This window comes from Oncorhynchus clarkii, chromosome 23 (assembly GCF_045791955.1).
Source record: "Oncorhynchus clarkii lewisi isolate Uvic-CL-2024 chromosome 23, UVic_Ocla_1.0, whole genome shotgun sequence".
In the NCBI taxonomy this organism is placed as follows: Eukaryota; Metazoa; Chordata; class Actinopteri; order Salmoniformes; family Salmonidae; genus Oncorhynchus; species Oncorhynchus clarkii.
In genome coordinates this window covers 39317678-39336903 of record NC_092169.1, presented here as the reverse complement: position 1 = coordinate 39336903, position 19226 = coordinate 39317678, and the positions used below count along the sequence as shown (strand labels likewise).

Below are 19226 nucleotides of genomic sequence, written 5' to 3'. Positions count from 1 at the left end.
ATGGGGGTCAGAATGGGTATGGTGGAGGAGGGATAGGGGCAACAGGAAAGAGGCAGTGAGGAACAGGAAATGACAGTTGGTGGCGAATCCTGAGTAGAAACAACAGGGAGAGTACAGTAGAAGAGAGAGGTGGCGTGACTAGAGGGCATTCAGCGGCAGTTGGAACAGTGAAGAAGTTAGGCAGTTGGAACAGTGATGATGTTAGGCAGTTGGAACAGATATGATGTTAAGCAGTTGGAACAGTGAAGAAGTTAGGCAGTTGGAACAGATATGATGTTAGGCAGTTGGAACAGTGATGATGTTAGGCAGTTGGAACAGTGATGATGTTAGGCAGTTGGAACAGATATGATGTTAGGCAGTTGGAACAGATATGATGTTAGGCAGTTGGAACAGTGATGATGTTAGGCAGTTGGAACAGATATGATGTTAAGCAGTTGGAACAGTGAAGAAGTTAGGCAGTTGGAACAGATATGATGTTAGGCAGTTGGAACAGATATGATGTTAGGCAGTTGGAACAGTGATGATGTTAGGCAGTTGGAACAGATATGATGTTAGGCAGTTGGAACAGAGATGATGTTAAGCAGTTGGAACAGTGATGATGTTAGGCAGTTGGAACAGATATGATGTTAGGCAGTTGGAACAGATATGATGTTAGGCAGTTGGAACAGTGATGATGTTAGGCAGTTGGAACAGTGATGATGTTAGGCAGTTGGAACAGATATGATGTTAGGCAGTTGGAACAGTGATGATGTTAGGCAGTTGGAACAGTGATGATGTTAGGCAGTTGGAACAGTGATGATGTTAGGCAGTTGGAACAGTGATGATGTTAGGCAGTTGGAACAGATATGATGTTAGGCAGTTGGAACAGTGATGATGTTAGGCAGTTGGAACAGTGATGATGTTAGGCAGTTGGAACAGATATGATGTTAGGCAGTTGGAACAGTGATGATGTTAGGCAGTTGGAACAGTGATGATGTTAGGCAGTTGGAACAGTGATGATGTTAGGCAGTTGGAACAGTGATGATGTTAGGCAGTTGGAACAGATATGATGTTAGGCAGTTGGAACAGTGATGATGTTAGGCAGTTGGAACAGATATGATGTTAAGCAGTTGGAACAGTGAAGAAGTTAGGCAGTTGGAACAGATATGATGTTAGGTAGTTGGAACAGATATGATGTTAGGCAGTTGGAACAGTGATGATGTTAGGCAGTTGGAACAGTGATGATGTTAGGCAGTTGGAACAGATATGATGTTAGGCAGTTGGAACAGTGATGATGTTAGGCAGTTGGAACAGTGATGATGTTAGGCAGTTGGAACAGTGATGATGTTAGGCAGTTGGAACAGATATGATGTTAGGCAGTTGGAACAGTGATGATGTTAGGCAGTTGGAACAGTGATGATGTTAGGCAGTTGGAACAGATATGATGTTAGGCAGTTGGAACAGATATGATGTTAGGCAGTTGGAACAGTGATGATGTTAGGCAGTTGGAACAGTGATGATGTTAGGTAGTTGGAACAGTGAAGATGTTAGGCAGTTGGAACAGAGATTATGTTAAGCAGTTGGAACAGTGAAGAAGTTAGGCAGTTGGAACAGATATGATGTTAGGCAGTTGGAACAGTGAAGATGTTAGGCAGTTGGAACAGTGATGATGTTAGGCAGTTGGAACAGTGATGATGTTAGGCAGTTGGAACAGTGATGATGTTAGGCAGTTGGAACAGATATGATGTTAGGCAGTTGGAACAGTGATGAAGTTAGGCAGTTGGAACAGTGATGATGTTAGGCAGTTGGAACAGTGATGATGTTAGGCAGTTGGAACAGTGATGATGTTAGGCAGTTGGAACAGTGATGATGTTAGGCAGTTGGAACAGTGATGATGTTATGTTGGAACAGTGATGATGTTAGGCAGTTGGAACAGTGATGATGTTAGGCAGTTGGAACAGTGATGATGTTAGGCAGTTGGAACAGTGATGATGTTAGGCAGTTGGAACAGATATGATGTTAGGCAGTTGGAACAGTGAAGAAGTTAGGCAGTTGGAACAGTGATGATGTTAGGCAGTTGGAACAGAGATGATGTTAGGCAGTTGGAACAGAGATGATGTTGGGCAGTTGGAACAGATATGATGTTAGGCAGTTGGAACAGTGAAGAAGTTAGGCAGTTGGAACAGTGATGATGTTAGGCAGTTGGAACAGTGATGATGTTAGGCAGTTGGAACAGTGAAGAAGTTAGGCAGTTGGAACAGATATGATGTTAGGCAGTTGGAACAGATATGATGTTAGGCAGTTGGAACAGTGAAGAAGTTAGGCAGTTGGAACAGATATGATGTTAGGCAGTTGGAACAGATATGATGTTAGGCAGTTGGAACAGATATGATGTTAGGCAGTTGGAACAGTGAAGAAGTTAGGCAGTTGGAACAGATATGATGTTAGGCAGTTGGAACAGTGATGATGTTAGGCAGTTGGAACAGTGATGATGTTAGGCAGTTGGAACAGTGATGATGTTAGGCAGTTGGAACAGTGATGATGTTAGGTAGTTGGAACAGTGATGATGTTAGGCAGTTGGAACAGTGATGATGTTAGGCAGTTGGAACAGTGATGATGTTAGGCAGTTGGAACAGATATGATGTTAGGCAGTTGGAACAGATATGATGTTAGGCAGTTGGAACAGATATGATGTTAGGCAGTTGGAACAGTGAAGAAGTTAGGCAGTTGGAACAGGGATGATGTTAGGCAGTTGGAACAGTGAAGAAGTTAGGCAGTTGGAACAGATATGATGTTAGGCAGTTGGAACAGATATGATGTTAGGCAGTTGGAACAGTGAAGAAGTTAGGCAGTTGGAACAGTGATGATGTTAGGCAGTTGGAACAGATATGATGTTAGGCAGTTGGAACAGATATGATGTTAGGCAGTTGGAACAGATATGATGTTAGGCAGTTGGAACAGTGAAGAAGTTAGGCAGTTGGAACAGTGATGATGTTAGGCAGTTGGAACAGTGATGATGTTAGGCAGTTGGAACAGTGATGATGTTAGGCAGTTGGAACAGTGAATAAGTTAGGCAGTTGGAACAGATATGATGTTAGGCAGTTGGAACAGATATGATGTTAGGCAGTTGGAACAGTGATGATGTTAGGCAGTTGGAACAGTGATGATGTTAGGCAGTTGGAACAGTGATGATGTTAGGCAGTTGGAACAGTGAAGAAGTTAGGCAGTTGGAACAGTGATGATGTTAGGCAGTTGGAACAGTGATGATGTTAGGCAGTTGGAACAGTGATGATGTTAGGCAGTTGGAACAGATATGATGTTAGGCAGTTGGAACAGATATGATGTTAGGCAGTTGGAACAGTGATGATGTTAGGCAGTTGGAACAGATATGATGTTAGGCAGTTGGAACAGTGATGATGTTAGGCAGTTGGAACAGATATGATGTTAGGCAGTTGGAACAGATATGATGTTAGGCAGTTGGAACAGATATGATGTTAGGCAGTTGGAACAGTGAAGAAGTTAGGCAGTTGGAACAGATATGATGTTAGGCAGTTGGAACAGTGATGATGTTAGGCAGTTGGAACAGATATGATGTTAGGCAGTTGGAACAGTGATGATGTTAGGCAGTTGGAACAGAGATGATGTTAGGCAGTTGGAACAGTGATGATGTTAGGCAGTTGGAACAGTGATGATGTTAGGCAGTTGGAACAGATATGATGTTAGGCAGTTGGAACAGTGATGATGTTAGGCAGTTGGAACAGATATGATGTTAGGCAGTTGGAACAGTGATGATGTTAGGTAGTTGGAACAGATATGATGTTAGGCAGTTGGAACAGATATGATGTTAGGCAGTTGGAACAGTGATGATGTTAGGCAGTTGGAACAGATATGATGTTAGGCAGTTGGAACAGATATGATGTTAGGCAGTTGGAACAGATATGATGTTAGGCAGTTGGAACAGATATGATGTTAGGCAGTTGGAACAGTGATGATGTTAGGCAGTTGGAACAGTGAAGAAGTTAGGCAGTTGGAACAGTGATGATGTTAGGCAGTTGGAACAGATATGATGTTAGGCAGTTGGAACAGATATGATGTTAGGCAGTTGGAACAGTGATGATGTTAGGCAGTTGGAACAGATATGATGTTAGGCAGTTGGAACAGATATGATGTTAGGCAGTTGGAACAGTGATGATGTTAGGCAGTTGGAACAGATATGATGTTAGGCAGTTGGAACAGTGATGATGTTAGGCAGTTGGAACAGATATGATGTTAGGCAGTTGGAACAGATATGATGTTAGGCAGTTGGAACAGATATGATGTTAGGCAGTTGGAACAGTGAAGAAGTTAGGCAGTTGGAACAGATATGATGTTAGGCAGTTGGAACAGTGATGATGTTAGGTAGTTGGAACAGATATGATGTTAGGCAGTTGGAACAGTGAAGAAGTTAGGCAGTTGGAACAGATATGATGTTAGGCAGTTGGAACAGTGATGATGTTAGGTAGTTGGAACAGATATGATGTTAGGCAGTTGGAACAGATATGATGTTAGGCAGTTGGAACAGATATGATGTTAGGCAGTTGGAACAGTGATGATGTTAGGCAGTTGGAACAGATATGATGTTAGGCAGTTGGAACAGATATGATGTTAGGCAGTTGGAACAGATATGATGTTAGGCAGTTGGAACAGATATGATGTTAGGCAGTTGGAACAGATATGATGTTAGGCAGTTGGAACAGTGATGATGTTAGGCAGTTGGAACAGATATGATGTTAGGCAGTTGGAACAGTGATGATGTTAGGCAGTTGGAACAGATATGATGTTAGGCAGTTGGAACAGATGATGATGTTAGGCAGTTGGAACAGATATGATGTTAGGCAGTTGGAACAGATATGATGTTAGGCAGTTGGAACAGATATGATGTTAGGCAGTTGGAACAGTGAAGAAGTTAGGCAGTTGGAACAGATATGATGTTAGGCAGTTGGAACAGATATGATGTTAGGCAGTTGGAACAGATATGATGTTAGGCAGTTGGAACAGATATGATGTTAGGCAGTTGGAACAGATATGATGTTAGGCAGTTGGAACAGATATGATGTTAGGCAGTTGGAACAGATATGATGTTAGGCAGTTGGAACAGTGATGATGTTAGGCAGTTGGAACAGATATGATGTTAGGCAGTTGGAACAGATATGATGTTAGGCAGTTGGAACAGATATGATGTTAGGCAGTTGGAACAGTGATGATGTTAGGCAGTTGGAACAGATATGATGTTAGGCAGTTGGAACAGATATGATGTTAGGCAGTTGGAACAGATGATGATGTTAGGCAGTTGGAACAGATATGATGTTAGGCAGTTGGAACAGATATGATGTTAGGCAGTTGGAACAGTGATGATGTTAGGCAGTTGGAACAGATATGATGTTAGGCAGTTGGAACAGTGATGATGTTAGGCAGTTGGAACAGATATGATGTTAGGCAGTTGGAACAGTGATGATGTTAGGCATGTTAGTTAGCAGTTGGAACAGATATGATGTTAGGCAGTTGGAACAGTGATGATGTTAGGCAGTTGGAACAGATATGATGTTAGGCAGTTGGAACAGATATGATGTTAGGCAGTTGGAACAGTTGGTTAGGCAGTTGGAACAGATATGATGTTAGGCAGTTGGAACAGATATGATGTTAGGCAGTTGGAACAGTGATGATGTTAGGCAGTTGGAACAGATATGATGTTAGGCAGTTGGAACAGATGATGTTAGGCAGTTGGAACAGATATGATGTTAGGCAGTTGGAACAGATATGATGTTAGGCAGTTGGAACAGATATGATGTTAGGCAGTTGGAACAGTGATGATGTTAGGCAGTTGGAACAGATATGATGTTAGGCAGTTGGAACAGATATGATGTTAGGCAGTTGGAACAGTGATGATGTTAGGCAGTTGGAACAGATATGATGTTAGGCAGTTGGAACAGATATGATGTTAGGCAGTTGGAACAGTGATGATGTTAGGCAGTTGGAACAGATATGATGTTAGGCAGTTGGAACAGATATGATGTTAGGCAGTTGGAACAGTGAAGAAGTTAGGCAGTTGGAACAGATATGATGTTAGGCAGTTGGAACAGATATGATGTTAGGCAGTTGGAACAGATATGATGTTAGGCAGTTGGAACAGATATGATGTTAGGCAGTTGGAACAGTGATGATGTTAGGCAGTTGGAACAGATATGATGTTAGGCAGTTGGAACAGATATGATGTTAGGCAGTTGGAACAGATATGATGTTAGGCAGTTGGAACAGTGATGATGTTAGGCAGTTGGAACAGATATGATGTTAGGCAGTTGGAACAGTGATGATGTTAGGCAGTTGGAACAGAGATGATGTTAGGCAGTTGGAACAGTGATGATGTTAGGCAGTTGGAACAGTGATGATGTTAGGCAGTTGGAACAGATATGATGTTAGGCAGTTGGAACAGTGATGATGTTAGGCAGTTGGAACAGATATGATGTTAGGCAGTTGGAACAGTGATGATGTTAGGTAGTTGGAACAGATATGATGTTAGGCAGTTGGAACAGATATGATGTTAGGCAGTTGGAACAGTGATGATGTTAGGCAGTTGGAACAGATATGATGTTAGGCAGTTGGAACAGTGATGATGTTAGGCAGTTGGAACAGATATGATGTTAGGCAGTTGGAACAGTGATGATGTTAGGCAGTTGGAACAGATATGATGTTAGGCAGTTGGAACAGTGATGATGTTAGGTAGTTGGAACAGATATGATGTTAGGCAGTTGGAACAGATATGATGTTAGGCAGTTGGAACAGTGATGATGTTAGGCAGTTGGAACAGATATGATGTTAGGCAGTTGGAACAGATATGATGTTAGGCAGTTGGAACAGATATGATGTTAGGCAGTTGGAACAGATATGATGTTAGGCAGTTGGAACAGTGATGATGTTAGGCAGTTGGAACAGATATGATGTTAGGCAGTTGGAACAGATATGATGTTAGGCAGTTGGAACAGATATGATGTTAGGCAGTTGGAACAGATATGATGTTAGGCAGTTGGAACAGATATGATGTTAGGCAGTTGGAACAGTGAAGAAGTTAGGCAGTTGGAACAGATATGATGTTAGGTAGTTGGAACAGATATGATGTTAGGCAGTTGGAACAGATATGATGTTAGGCAGTTGGAACAGAGATGATGTTAGGCAGTTGGAACAGATATGATGTTAGGCAGTTGGAACAGTGATGATGTTAGGCAGTTGGAACAGTGATGATGTTAGGTAGTTGGAACAGATATGATGTTAAGCAGTTGGAACAGTGATGATGTTAGGCAGTTGGAACAGTGATGATGTTAGGCAGTTGGAACAGTGATGATGTTAGGCAGTTGGAACAGTGATGATGTTAGGCAGTTGGAACAGTGATGATGTTAGGCAGTTGGAACAGTGATGGTGTTAGGCAGTTGGAACAGTGATGATGTTAGGCAGTTGGAACAGAGATGATGTTAGGCAGTTGGAACAGAGATGATGTTGGAACATCATGCAGTTGGAGGAATGAGAAGAAGCTATTAGTAACCTGTGCTTTTTTTTAAATGTGATTTTGGCGAATTTCCTTGACAGCACACATAAAAGTCTTAAGCTATGGCGTGACCTATTTTACCAAAGGGATTATTAGCTAACTCTGTATGGGTGGATCAGTTTAAAACAACCGTGAATGAGTCAGCTGGTGAGATATACAGCCAATGAATAAGACTGATGACGTGTGTGAGTTGCCTTTACTCCAGTCTACTGTGTTCTGTTGAGAACAGCCCTGAGGTGGGTCTCAACACCAGCCTAGTGTGTTCTGATGAGAACAGCCCTGAGGTGGGTCTCAACACCAGTCTACTGTGTTCTGTTGAGAACAGCCCTGAGGTGGGTCTCAACACCAGTCTACTGTGTTCTTTTGAGAACAGCCCTGAGGTGGGTCTCAACACCAGTCTACTGTGTTCTGTTGAGAACAGCCCTGAGGTGGGTCTCAACACCAGTCTACTGTGTTCTGGTGAGAACAGCCCTGAGGTGGGTCTCAACACCAGTCTACTGTGTTCTGGTGAGAACAGCCCTGAGGTGGGTCTCAACACCAGCCTAGTGTGTTCTGGTGAGAACAGCCCTGAGGTGGGACTAAACACAAGCCTACTGTGTTCTGGTGAGAACAGCCCTGAGGTGGGTCTCAACACCAGTCTACTGTGTTCTGGTGAGAACAGCCCTGAGGTGGGTCTCAACACCAGCCTAGTGTGTTCTGGTGAGAACAGCCCTGAGGTGGGACTAAACACAAGTCTAATGTGTTCTGGTGAGAACAGCCCTGAGGTGGGACTAAACACAAGACTAATGTGTTCTGGTGAGAACAGCCCTGAGGTGGGACTAAACACAAATCTAATGTGTTCTGGTGAGAACAGCCCTGAGGTGGGACTAAACACCAGCCTAGTGTGTTCTGGTGACAACAGCCCTGAGGCACTGACAGACGCGCACACACGCGCACAGACACACATATGTACTAAACAAACACACACACATACTCTTTGGAAACAGGCTGAATTTGAAGCTTCATCATCAGTCGTCATTCATCATTAAGAAACCAGCTCCTCAAACCAGAATAGGACTGTGTGTGTGTGTGTGTGTGTGTCAGTGCGATTAGTACTTTTTGAAGTCTGTTCGATTTTGGTTAAATTATTATTATTATTATATAAAGAAAATGTAAACATTCAATGCAATATGCATTATTTGGGTTGAATGATGCAACAAGACAGAATAAAACAATTAATTAAAGTCCCATGAAGGTAGTGACTGCCCATTACTGCTTATCAGTTATTAACCATCACTTATTCACATTACTTTACTTTAATAACATATTTCAGTTGTACATTTGTTTTATTTGATGACTTTATTATTTCATTCCAAGTCATCATCTTATCTCTTTAGATCTGCTGCCTATGCTGTCTGACAAAATCACTGTTTTAGTAGTTTTCCAAAGTAAATAAGGCATATTTTTATGACTGCTGAATACCATCTATCAATCACTTAGATCATGTATTTTCAGGTAGAGATTCCTCAGGAAGCAACAGCTGCTCTCTATATCAGATCAGATCGCTCATTCTTCTCTCTTCCGTAGCAGGCGTAAAAGAAACACAGACCGGACAAGTAGATACGCAATGGATTATGGTCATTGTAGTTAATTACCACGTTTTCTGCACTTAACTATGTAGAATATTGGTCTGTTGGAAACTACAACTCCTTACTACATCGCACAATTCAGGCTGGATCTGATTTATCTCTAGAGACACTGTGCATTGTGCACATTAAAGATAAAAAAATTGTGTGTGTTGAAAGAAAGGGGTAGTTCTGGCAGCAATGTATGGAAAAAAAGATGACATGCTTTTGTTCTAGGCCTGCACTAAAACACCAGATTCATTGATGATCATAATTTGAATTAGTGCTGTGATGGAAAAAAAGCCTGCACACTCTGTAGCTGTCCAGGACCTGGGAGGGTGATCACTGGTTTGGTCCTCCTGAGTGGCGCAGCGTTCTAAGGCAATGCATCTCAGTGCTAGAGGCGTCACTACAGACACCCTGGTTTGAATCCAGGCTGTATCACAACCGGCTGTGATTGGGAGTCCTATAGGGCGGTGCGCAATTGGCCCATTGTTGTCTGGGTTTGGTGCCGGTGTAGGCCGTCATTGTGAATAAGAATTTGTTCTTAACTGACTTGCCTAGTTAAATAACGTTTACATTAAAAAAAGGAGTTTAAAGAGATATATATTCTAATGATGTAATTTCCTGTTGCAGGCTAAGGGGCGTGCAGTAAGCCGGCTTCTGGAGAGCTTTGCGGCTGATGAAGGATTCCGATTGGACGAGGAGAGCAGCTTCTCTGAGGGGGAGGAGGAAGACATGGAGCATACACCTCACACACACAGAGAACCAGGTGAGAACACACACACACACACACCACAGTCTCACAGGGTCACATACCAGGCTAAATGTTTATATTTTCTCTCTCTCCTTCTTGCTCTCTCTCTCTGCAGCACTGCTTAACTGTGTGTTGAGCAGGGAGATGCTGGTGGATGGTCTGAAGGTGTTGATATCTAAGGAGGATGAGCTGCTGTATGCTGCCCGACTACACACTCTGGACCTGCCTGACATGTAAGGCACTGACACCTACTGACACCAATTCATATGGCCTGCTTAATCACAGGATTGGCTGAATGGCTTGTAATACATTTAATACAATCTCCCTGTCCTAGATTCCGTGTAGTGATCGAGGGGGAGAGAGGGAACAGGCCTAGGATCTACTCTCTAGAACAGATATTACAAGAAGCGGTGTTGGACGTGCGGCCACAGACAGAGGCCATCTTGACTGCTGGGACACGTGTGTGTGCCTACTGGAGCGAACGCTCCCGTTGTCTCTACCCTGGAAACGTCCACAGAGGGGTTCCGGGCGAGGAGGAGAAGGGAAGTGTGATGGTGGAGTTTGATGATGGAGACAGAGGAAGGATCTCGCTGCCCAACATACGCCTGCTGCCCAATGGGTACCAGATACACTGTGAGTATACTGCACACACACACACGCATGCACGCACACACACACACACACAGATTATACATTCCTGGAGGGTAAAGACATGGTCTGTCAACATTAGATCCAGACTCTGAGAGATTCATTCTCTGTGTCTGTTTTGCCCTACTTCTCTCTCTCTCATGCTCTCTAATTTTTTTGTGTTCTCACTCTTTCTCTCTTGCTTTCTCTCTCTCTCTGTCATTTTCTCATTCACTCTCTCGCTCTTTCTCTCTCTCACTTACTCAGGTGCAGAGCCATCTCCAGCCCTGCTCTCAACTGAACGTTGTGGTCGCAGAAGCTCCACCCAGGACAGTAGAGACAAGCCAACAGAGGGACCAATCAATGAAGAGGCAGAAGGAAGGAGCCAGGAGAGGAGACCAGGTAATGGCTCAGAGCATAATTAGATGGTTTTTCCCTTTGTTTGAGATTGAGGCCAACAGCACCTGAGCAGCACCAGTGAAATAAGCATACTGTAGATACCACCACCAGAGGGGTTGGAAACGGTTCAGGGAACAGAACCGAAAACCAGAAAATAACCACATTTTTGAAGGACAGAAATGGAACCTGGAACAAAAGTGATCCATACTGTAACTGAACCGTTATTTTAAAAGCATGGGAACTGGTTCCAGGCATATTTTCTAGTCCCATAAAAAAAAAACGCATCACTCACTGCACCAAAGCCCTCACTCTGTCACTCAGAAACTTATTCCAGTGTTTGACTGCCTGCCAGCTGAAAATCTTGGCCAGTGTGTGTGTTTAGGCTTCCTGCCCCTCTCCCTCTGAAGCTGCTACTGTAGCCCCTCCCAGTGGTGTAAAGAACTTAAGTAAAAATACTTGAAGGTACTACTTAAATTGTTTTTTTAGTGTCTGTACTTTACTATTCATATTTTTTGACTACTTTTTTCCCACTACATTCCTAAAGAAAATCATGTACTTTTTACTTCATACATTTTCCCTGACATGCTTAGCAGGACTGAAAAGTTGTCCAATTCCCACAATCATCAAGAGAACATCCCTGGTCATCCCTACTGCCTTTGATCTGGCTAAACACATGCTTCGTTTGTAAATGATGTCTGCGTGTTGGAGTGTGCCCCTAGCGATCTGTTTAAAAAAAAAAACATGACAATTTTGCTGTCTGGTTTGCTTATTAATATGATCAAATGTAAAATATTTTTGCAATTACATTTACTTTTGATACTAAAGCATATTTAAAACCAAATACTTTTAGACTTTTACTCAAGTAGTATTTTACTGGCTTACTTTCACTTTTACTTGAGTCATTTTCTACTAAGGTACCTTTACTTTTACTCAAGTATGACAATGGGGTACTTTTTCCACCACTGGCCCCTCCCCCTCTGAAGCAGAGGCTACTGTACTGACATTACAATTATGATTCAGAAGATAGGAGAGAGATTTTTCATTAGCTAGAAAATAATGGATGCTAGTTAAGGATACTAAAGACCATTTGTTAACTACAAAAAGGTAAGACATGCTTTTAATTCTGGTGCTGCTCTGCACACACATGCTTTTTAGTTAACTAGCTCACAGGACATTCAAAGTTTCCTTCATAGAAGCCGCTCCTCCTAGGTATAATTCTGTGGACCTAATTCAGATAATGCATGTCATAACAAGATGCCCAGCGCTTCCAGCCTCCTCCTCCACCCTCACTCACTTTCTCCCCACATGCAAAATGTCAGTCCATCTTGCGCCATAGGCTACACTTGTCTGTCCATCAGGCATGTGAAAAATTAGCTTGCCTGCTCTATCCGCACTGATTGGTAAAGTAATTTAATAACCTAAATGTTTTTAAAAAACGGTAGATTTCACAGGTTAAGAAAGGGACAGAAAGGAACAATATAAACCGGTACTTTCGTTTGGTTCAAACCAGTTCAGAACTTTTTATTTTGCTTGTGGGAAAGTGGAACGGAACTAAAAAGATAAAGACAAACTGCTTCAGAGGCCAACTTACTAGTCAGACCATCTTTAATCATACACTCTATATGCAAAAGTATGTGGGCAACCCTTCAAATGAGTGTATTTGGCTATTTCAGCCACACCCGTTGCTGACAGGGGTATAAAATCCATCACACAGCCATGCAATCTCAATGGACAAACATTGGCAGTAGAATGGTCTTACTGAAAAGCTCAGTGACTGTCAGCGTGGCACCATCATAGGATGACACCTTTCCAGCAAGTCAGTTCATCAAATTTCTGCCCTGCTAGAACTGCCCTGGTCAACTATATGTGCTGTTATTGTGAAGTGGAAACGTTTAGGAGCAACAATGGCTCAGCTGCGAAGTGGTAAGCCACACAAGCTCACAGAACGGGGCCGCCGAGTGCTGAAGCACGTGAGCGTATTAATCGTATATCCTCGGTTGCAACACTCACTACCAAGTTTCAAACTGCCTCTGGAAGCAACATCAGCACAATAACTGTTTGCCGGGAGATTAATTTTGGGAGCAGCCGCACACAAGCCTAAAATTACAATGTGCAATGCCAAGCATCGGCTGGAGCGTTGAAAGCTCGCCACCATTGGACTCTGGAGCAGTGGAAAGCGTTCTCTGGAGTGATTAATCACGCTTCACCATCTGGCAGTCTGACGGACAAATTTGGGTTTGGCGGATGCCAGGAGAACGCTACCATAGTGCCAACTCTAAAGTTTGGTGGAGGAGGAATAATGGTCTGGGGCTGTTTTTCATCGTTTGGGCTAGGCCCCTTAGTTCCAGTGAAGGGAAATCTTAATGCTACATCATACAATGACATTCTAGATGATTCTGTGCTGCCATCTTTGTGGTAACAGTTTGAGGAAGGCCCTTTCCTGTTTCAGTATGACAACACCCCCGTGCACAAAGTAGGGTCCATACAGAAATGGTTTGTTGAGATCGGAGTGGAAGAAATGTACTTCCCTGCACGGAGCCCTGACCTCATCTCCATCGAATACCTTTGGGATGAATTGGAACACCGAATGCGAGCCTAATTGCCCAACATCAGTGCCTGAGCTCACTAATGCTCTTGTGGCTGAATAGAAGCAAGTCCTCAGAGCAATGTTCCAACATCTAGTGGAAAGCCTTCCCAGAAGAGTGGAGGCTGTTATAGCAACTCCATATTAATGCCTATGGACTGAGATATTCAACGAGCAGGTGTCCACATACTTCTGGTCATGTAGTGTATATAACACACATATAGAATATGATTTTATCACACAGCTTCTTCCCTCTCTATGGAATCCCCGTCCACCTGCCTAACGTCATCACTGTTCCAACTGTCACTGATCTGAATGCCCTCCAGTCAAACAGCATTCCCACAACTCAACAGACTAAATGTGACAAGGTGTCTCCAGTTCCACATTAAGGGCTGTAATTTATAGTTACACATAATTTGTTGTCTTTGACTTGGTTTAAAGGAAGGTTAGGTACATTCATCTTGTTTATCAATCTCTCTTCTTCTTTCTTTCCCTTTATTTCTTTCTGTCTCTCTTTCTCCCCTTTTCTCTCTTACTCTGTTTATTCTTCCAGTTGGACGACCAAAGAAGGTTAAGCCAGAGGCCAATAGTTCAGCCACGACATCGTCAGAGAGAGTAACCGGGGGCAACACTTCCTCGATAAGCTGGCCGGCGAAGAGACTTCCAGCGGACTTCTTCCTGTTTAACGGGACATCCCGTAAAACTCACCGAGTGTGTCGCCAGCGAGACCTGGGGGTGTTCCACCGCCCAGCCACACACCCCCTCACCCCTCCCACACCCCTCAAGTGCATCTTTAGTTCCCCCTTTGAGGTTGACTCTTTCAGTAGCATCGCCAACGGTTACGCTGGAGCCTTCAGAAGCGGAACCCACCGGCCTGTTACCACGGTAACGCCCCTGGTGCTAAGTGACTCTGTCGCCATGACAACGGCACCCTCCAACAGGAAGTCGAGTGACAGGTACAGAAAACAGTTCCTGGTGAAGCTGGACCACGAGGGCGTGACCTCGCCCAAAACAAAGAATGGGAAAGCTCTGCTGCGTTTGGGGGGCGGCAGGGGGCACAAGGGTCCATCTGCAGGGGCAGAGAGGGCACCTCTCAGGTACATCCACCCTGCCCTGGTGGTGAAGGAGGGGCCACCTCTCAGGTATATCCACCCTGCCCTGGTGGTGAAAGACAGAAATAAAGGAGAAAGAAGAGGAGAGAGTGGAATGTCCAAGTCTGAGCCGCTCCTGAAAGGGGCGCCAGCCCTCAGAAAGGGGCTCCCCTCGTCTGGTTTAGTGGGTCTGGGGGGAGAGTTTGGTACTCTGGACTGCCCCAGTGACTGCCCTAGCTCTTACTCTGAGCTGGATGAAGATGATGATGATGATGATGGAGATGAAGACGTAGCTCGGAGGAGAGCAGCAGCGGCGGGCGCAGGACGTTTCCTCTCACGTCTCTCTGTTTGCTCCTCATCCTCTTCCTCTTCCTCCTCTTCTGGCTCCCTCTCTTCTTCCTCCCTCTGTTCTTCCGACTCCTCCTACTCCTCTGACGAAGAAGAATCTTCATCCCTCCTTCTCCGCCGAGCGCTGCTCCAGCAGCAGAAACACAAACACAAACAGAGCTTGACGTCTAACACCTTAACCCCTGACCCCACCACAAAGCCCAACCCAAGCCCCGCCTCAGCAACACCACACTCCTACGTTGCAAAGGCAGCCATGTCTGTCACCGGGGAGTCTAAGGTGAGAGGAAGTGATAGAGGAGAGGACAGGAAGGAGTACACATCAAAGGGGAGGACCAATAGTAGCAGCAGTGCATCCAAAAGCCAAACCAAGAGGAAAGGTGGAACCGTCTCCAACACACACACTCTGTCTCTCAACACACACACTCCGACCCCCAACACACACAACCCGGCCTCCCAGCCCAAACCTCCCAAGGATCACCCAGCAGAAAAGAGGCAGAGGATGTTGTCACCGATCCCCCATCCTAATATGTCCGCCCTCCTGCCGGGTCGCCAGCTGTGGAAGTGGTCTGGAAATCCCACACAGGTCAGAGGATACATGTGGGAGCCTTAATGGTGAACACAATCTGAAGCAGACGTATTGACTTATTGACTGAGGTCTTACTGAACTGAATAACTGAGTAAGGCCTTACCTGAACTCCCTCCTAACCCCCCCCCCCCCCCCCCCCCCCCTCTCTCCCCCTACAGAGGCGTGGTCTGAAGGGTAAGGCCCGTAAGTTGTTCTACAAGGCAATTGTGCGTGGTGGTGAGACGGTGCATGTGGGGGACTGTGCTGTGTTCCTGTCCCCTGGTCGGCCCCAGCTGCCCTACGTGGGGCGGGTGGAGAGCCTCTGGGAGTCCTGGTCCTCCAGCATGGTGGTCAGGGTCAAGTGGTTCTACCATCCCGAGGAGACGAGCCTGGGGAAGAGGCCACATGACGGAAAGGTATGATGGATTATCATTCAGCAACATGATCAACTTTTTGATCAAATGTATCAACTTTTTGATCAAATTTATCAAGGATTGATCAAGAATGTATCTACTTAAATCTATTTGGGGATTAATGAATAGGCTGTTCATTTATCTTTCAGTCTTCTATTTAACTCTGTGTTTAACATCTGTCTCCTTCCCTCTACCCAGCATGCTTTGTACCAGTCGAGCCATGAGGATGAGAACGATGTCCAGACCATCTCCCACCGCTGTCAGATGCTCAGTCGCACCGATTACGAGCACCTGATTCGCCAACGAAAGCCAGGGGGTGGGGCCCAGGATCTGTTTTACCTGGCAGGGACCTACGAGCCAACCACAGGCCAGCTGGTTAGCGCCGAGGGCGTGGCCATCGTCCCCTAGCAACAACTATGGAGTGTAAACAAAACAAAGCCTTAAAGATGGAAGCCTCATCTCTCCAGGATGAATCCAGCTACTGGTGCTGGTGTCAGTGAAGCATGGTTCTGTCCAAATCTAGAAGAGTTTGGAAATGAGGACTTGGTTCTAGTTCCTGCTGGTTCTGGATCTTGGTTCTGGGTCCTATCTGGGTGTGGACGATCCCAACCCAAAAAGGGATAACAGCACTTTGGACCGCAGCACTGAAGTCATCTGATCTAATGATCTAGTGATCTGAAGAGGGACTACAGTACTCTACTGACCTTCTGAAACTGACAGACCGTGTCCTCGCTACGTCTTGTCTCTAAGAGTTGTTTTACTGTCTGTCACAGAGTCAAAAACTGTCATAGACTGACTCTCTGGCAGTTTGTCAGACTGTCATAGACTGACTCTCAGTCAGTTTGTCAGAGACTCCTGTGACTCTTACTAGGTTGTTGCTGTAAGTGAGAATGTGATGTGTTCACTTCTCAGTCTAGAGACCTGGTTAAATAAGGGTTATATAGAAGACATAAAATAGAGACTGGGAAAGGGAGTGAGAGAGAGAGCGAGAGAGAGAGACTGACTACACTGGTGGCTGCACTGCTCTGATGATAAATGAATGACGGCAGGATTGATAAATCCCAAAAGGACCAAAAACACTGTAGTTCTGAAGTGTGTGTGTGAGAGAGAGTATGTGCTGAGTGGTTGTAATGGATGCATTTGGTCCTTGAACAGCTGAGAGTAAATAGTGCTTTAGTGCATTTGCGGTGTGTTTGCGCGTGTGTGTTTGCGTGTGTGTGTTTGCGTGTGTGTGCGTGCGTTGGTCTCTCGTCTAGACCTCACCATGGAAACCCTAGATGTCTTTAACACTCAAAAAGTAAACGTACTAAACCTAAATCTATGAATATTCATATATCAATGGATTTACTAATCGCTTCTTCTCTAGACAGAAAACAAGACAAAAAGGAATGATTATTTCTACAGTCAAGCCATACACTTCAATACCTCTCATATCCTTCTATTCAGGTACAGCTGAATGATTTGTCTATTTCTGTGTGTTGTACAGCATTATGTATAAAGACTTTAATATTCAACTGGACATAGTATACATATATAATATACATGAAGAGAGAACTATACTCCTCTTTGTTGCTCTTTACGTTGTCATTTTTTCAATGACTGTTGAATAGTTATTTTGGCTTAGGGGGAGGAGCTTTAAGACTTCTTCTCTTTCTGCACTGAGTACGTTGTGGAGATGGGATGGGGTCCATGAGGGGTAAAGCTGTAAATATGCGACGGGATGGGTTCAAGTCCCATTTTGGGGGTTAGTGTGGATTTAATGCCCGGGGATGTTTTTATAAGAAAAGTGGAAAATGATTTTTTTGTTCACATCATCATTGGTCTGGTTTTGTATATTGTTCTTCTAGGTTTTATTGTCTATAATAATGTTGCTTATTCTCTTGTGGGGGTTTCAAATGTAGATTTCTTTGTTTTTAGAAATACTGGAAAGTTTTTTCTATTCGCTGATCCTTAAAGGTCCAGACTAGAGAGTTCTAGATGTTCTATATCTATATATTCCTAGAGGAAATATATGTCTATTTATCTGGCCTAAAAAATACTAAACCAAAGCGCATCTATGTTTCGTTTCATCACATTAGAATGCAATATGAAGAAATATAAAAATATGAAAATATTCAATATTCAATAAAATCTGAATTCGGAGATCCCTGCAATCATATTCAAGTAGCGCACCTGGGTTTCCCTCCTACCTGTTGGCATAGGACATGGCTTAACATTCACCATCATGTTGCCATGGGAACACAGCAACTTTATCTTCCTGCACGTAGCTTGGCTGTTGCACTTGAAGGCTCCATGACAACCATATGGCATCTCATGACTGTGAAGGACAATCAAAGCCAATCAAAAGAGGGGAATGTCTATAAAAAAATTGATTAAGGATCCAATCAAAATTGTGCTTAATCTTTTCACTTTTCTTCCTGCTTTGCCAAAAATGTGTCTTTCTGTTTTTATTTTTATTTCACCTTCCACTCTTTCCTGCCAGTTATACATGCCTGGGATGACTGTGTTTTCAGTGTTGGGGTTTTCACAAGGAGAACATGAATGCCTTTTCATATGAGACGTACATGAACTGACTTTTTTAAACAACATTGTTGCTGTAACACTATGACGCAAAAGCTTAAAATAAATCTAATGTGAACATCCATGTTATATTACTTTTTGTAGGTCTTTAAACAATATTTTAAAAGCTGTATTTTCTTAAAGAAACACTGGATTCAGTTCTAAACATCACATTGGGTGAAGGGACATCATCTTTGCGCAACCTGTTTTGAGACCAACTGGAAACGACTTACTTTGTAGGTTTGGTATATAGTTTGTGACAATTGTCTCAGTCATTGTTGGAAATATGACTAAAATATTTCCCCCGTGTAAAAAACAAAGTTATTTATCTTAATTTTATTGCCTTTCTGTTGCATTTAATTAATTAAAAAAATGCTCAAAATGATCAAATCTGTGTTTTTCTTGTCTTTCTTTAGTGGATAAGAAGTAGGTCTACCTGGATAAGAAGTAGGTCTACCTGAATTAGAAGTAGGTCTACCTGAATTAGAAGTAGGTCTACCTGGATTAGAAATAGGTCTACCTAGATTAGAAGTAGGTCTACCTGGGTTAGAAGTAGGACTACCTGAATTAGAAGTAGGTCTACCTGAATTAGAAGTAGGTCTACCTAGATTAGAAGTAGGTCTACCTGAATTAGAAGTAGGTCTACCTAGATTAGAAGTAGGTCTACCTGGATTAGAAGTAGGTCTACCTGAATTAGAAGTAGGTCTACCTGAATTAGAAGTAG

The 19226-nt window shown here is 43.6% G+C and overlaps 1 protein-coding gene across 3 annotated transcripts in view; it reads left to right on the top strand.

Annotated features, from left to right (window-relative positions):
- The window catches only part of LOC139382005 (BAH and coiled-coil domain-containing protein 1-like), a 118717-nt gene extending 99825 nt beyond the window's left edge, over positions 1-18892 (top strand). For all 3 annotated transcript variants that reach the window (XM_071125912.1, XM_071125914.1, XM_071125913.1), the window contains exons 17-23: positions 9796-9931; positions 10032-10149; positions 10251-10549; positions 10811-10945; positions 14080-15548; positions 15710-15946; positions 16142-18892. In XM_071125912.1, coding sequence (XP_070982013.1) covers positions 9796-9931; positions 10032-10149; positions 10251-10549; positions 10811-10945; positions 14080-15548; positions 15710-15946; positions 16142-16351 — 2604 coding nt within the window. In that variant the 3' untranslated portion in view covers positions 16352-18892. The remainder of the gene's footprint in view (positions 1-9795; positions 9932-10031; positions 10150-10250; positions 10550-10810; positions 10946-14079; positions 15549-15709; positions 15947-16141) is intronic.
- The last annotated feature ends 334 nt before the right edge of the window (positions 18893-19226 follow it).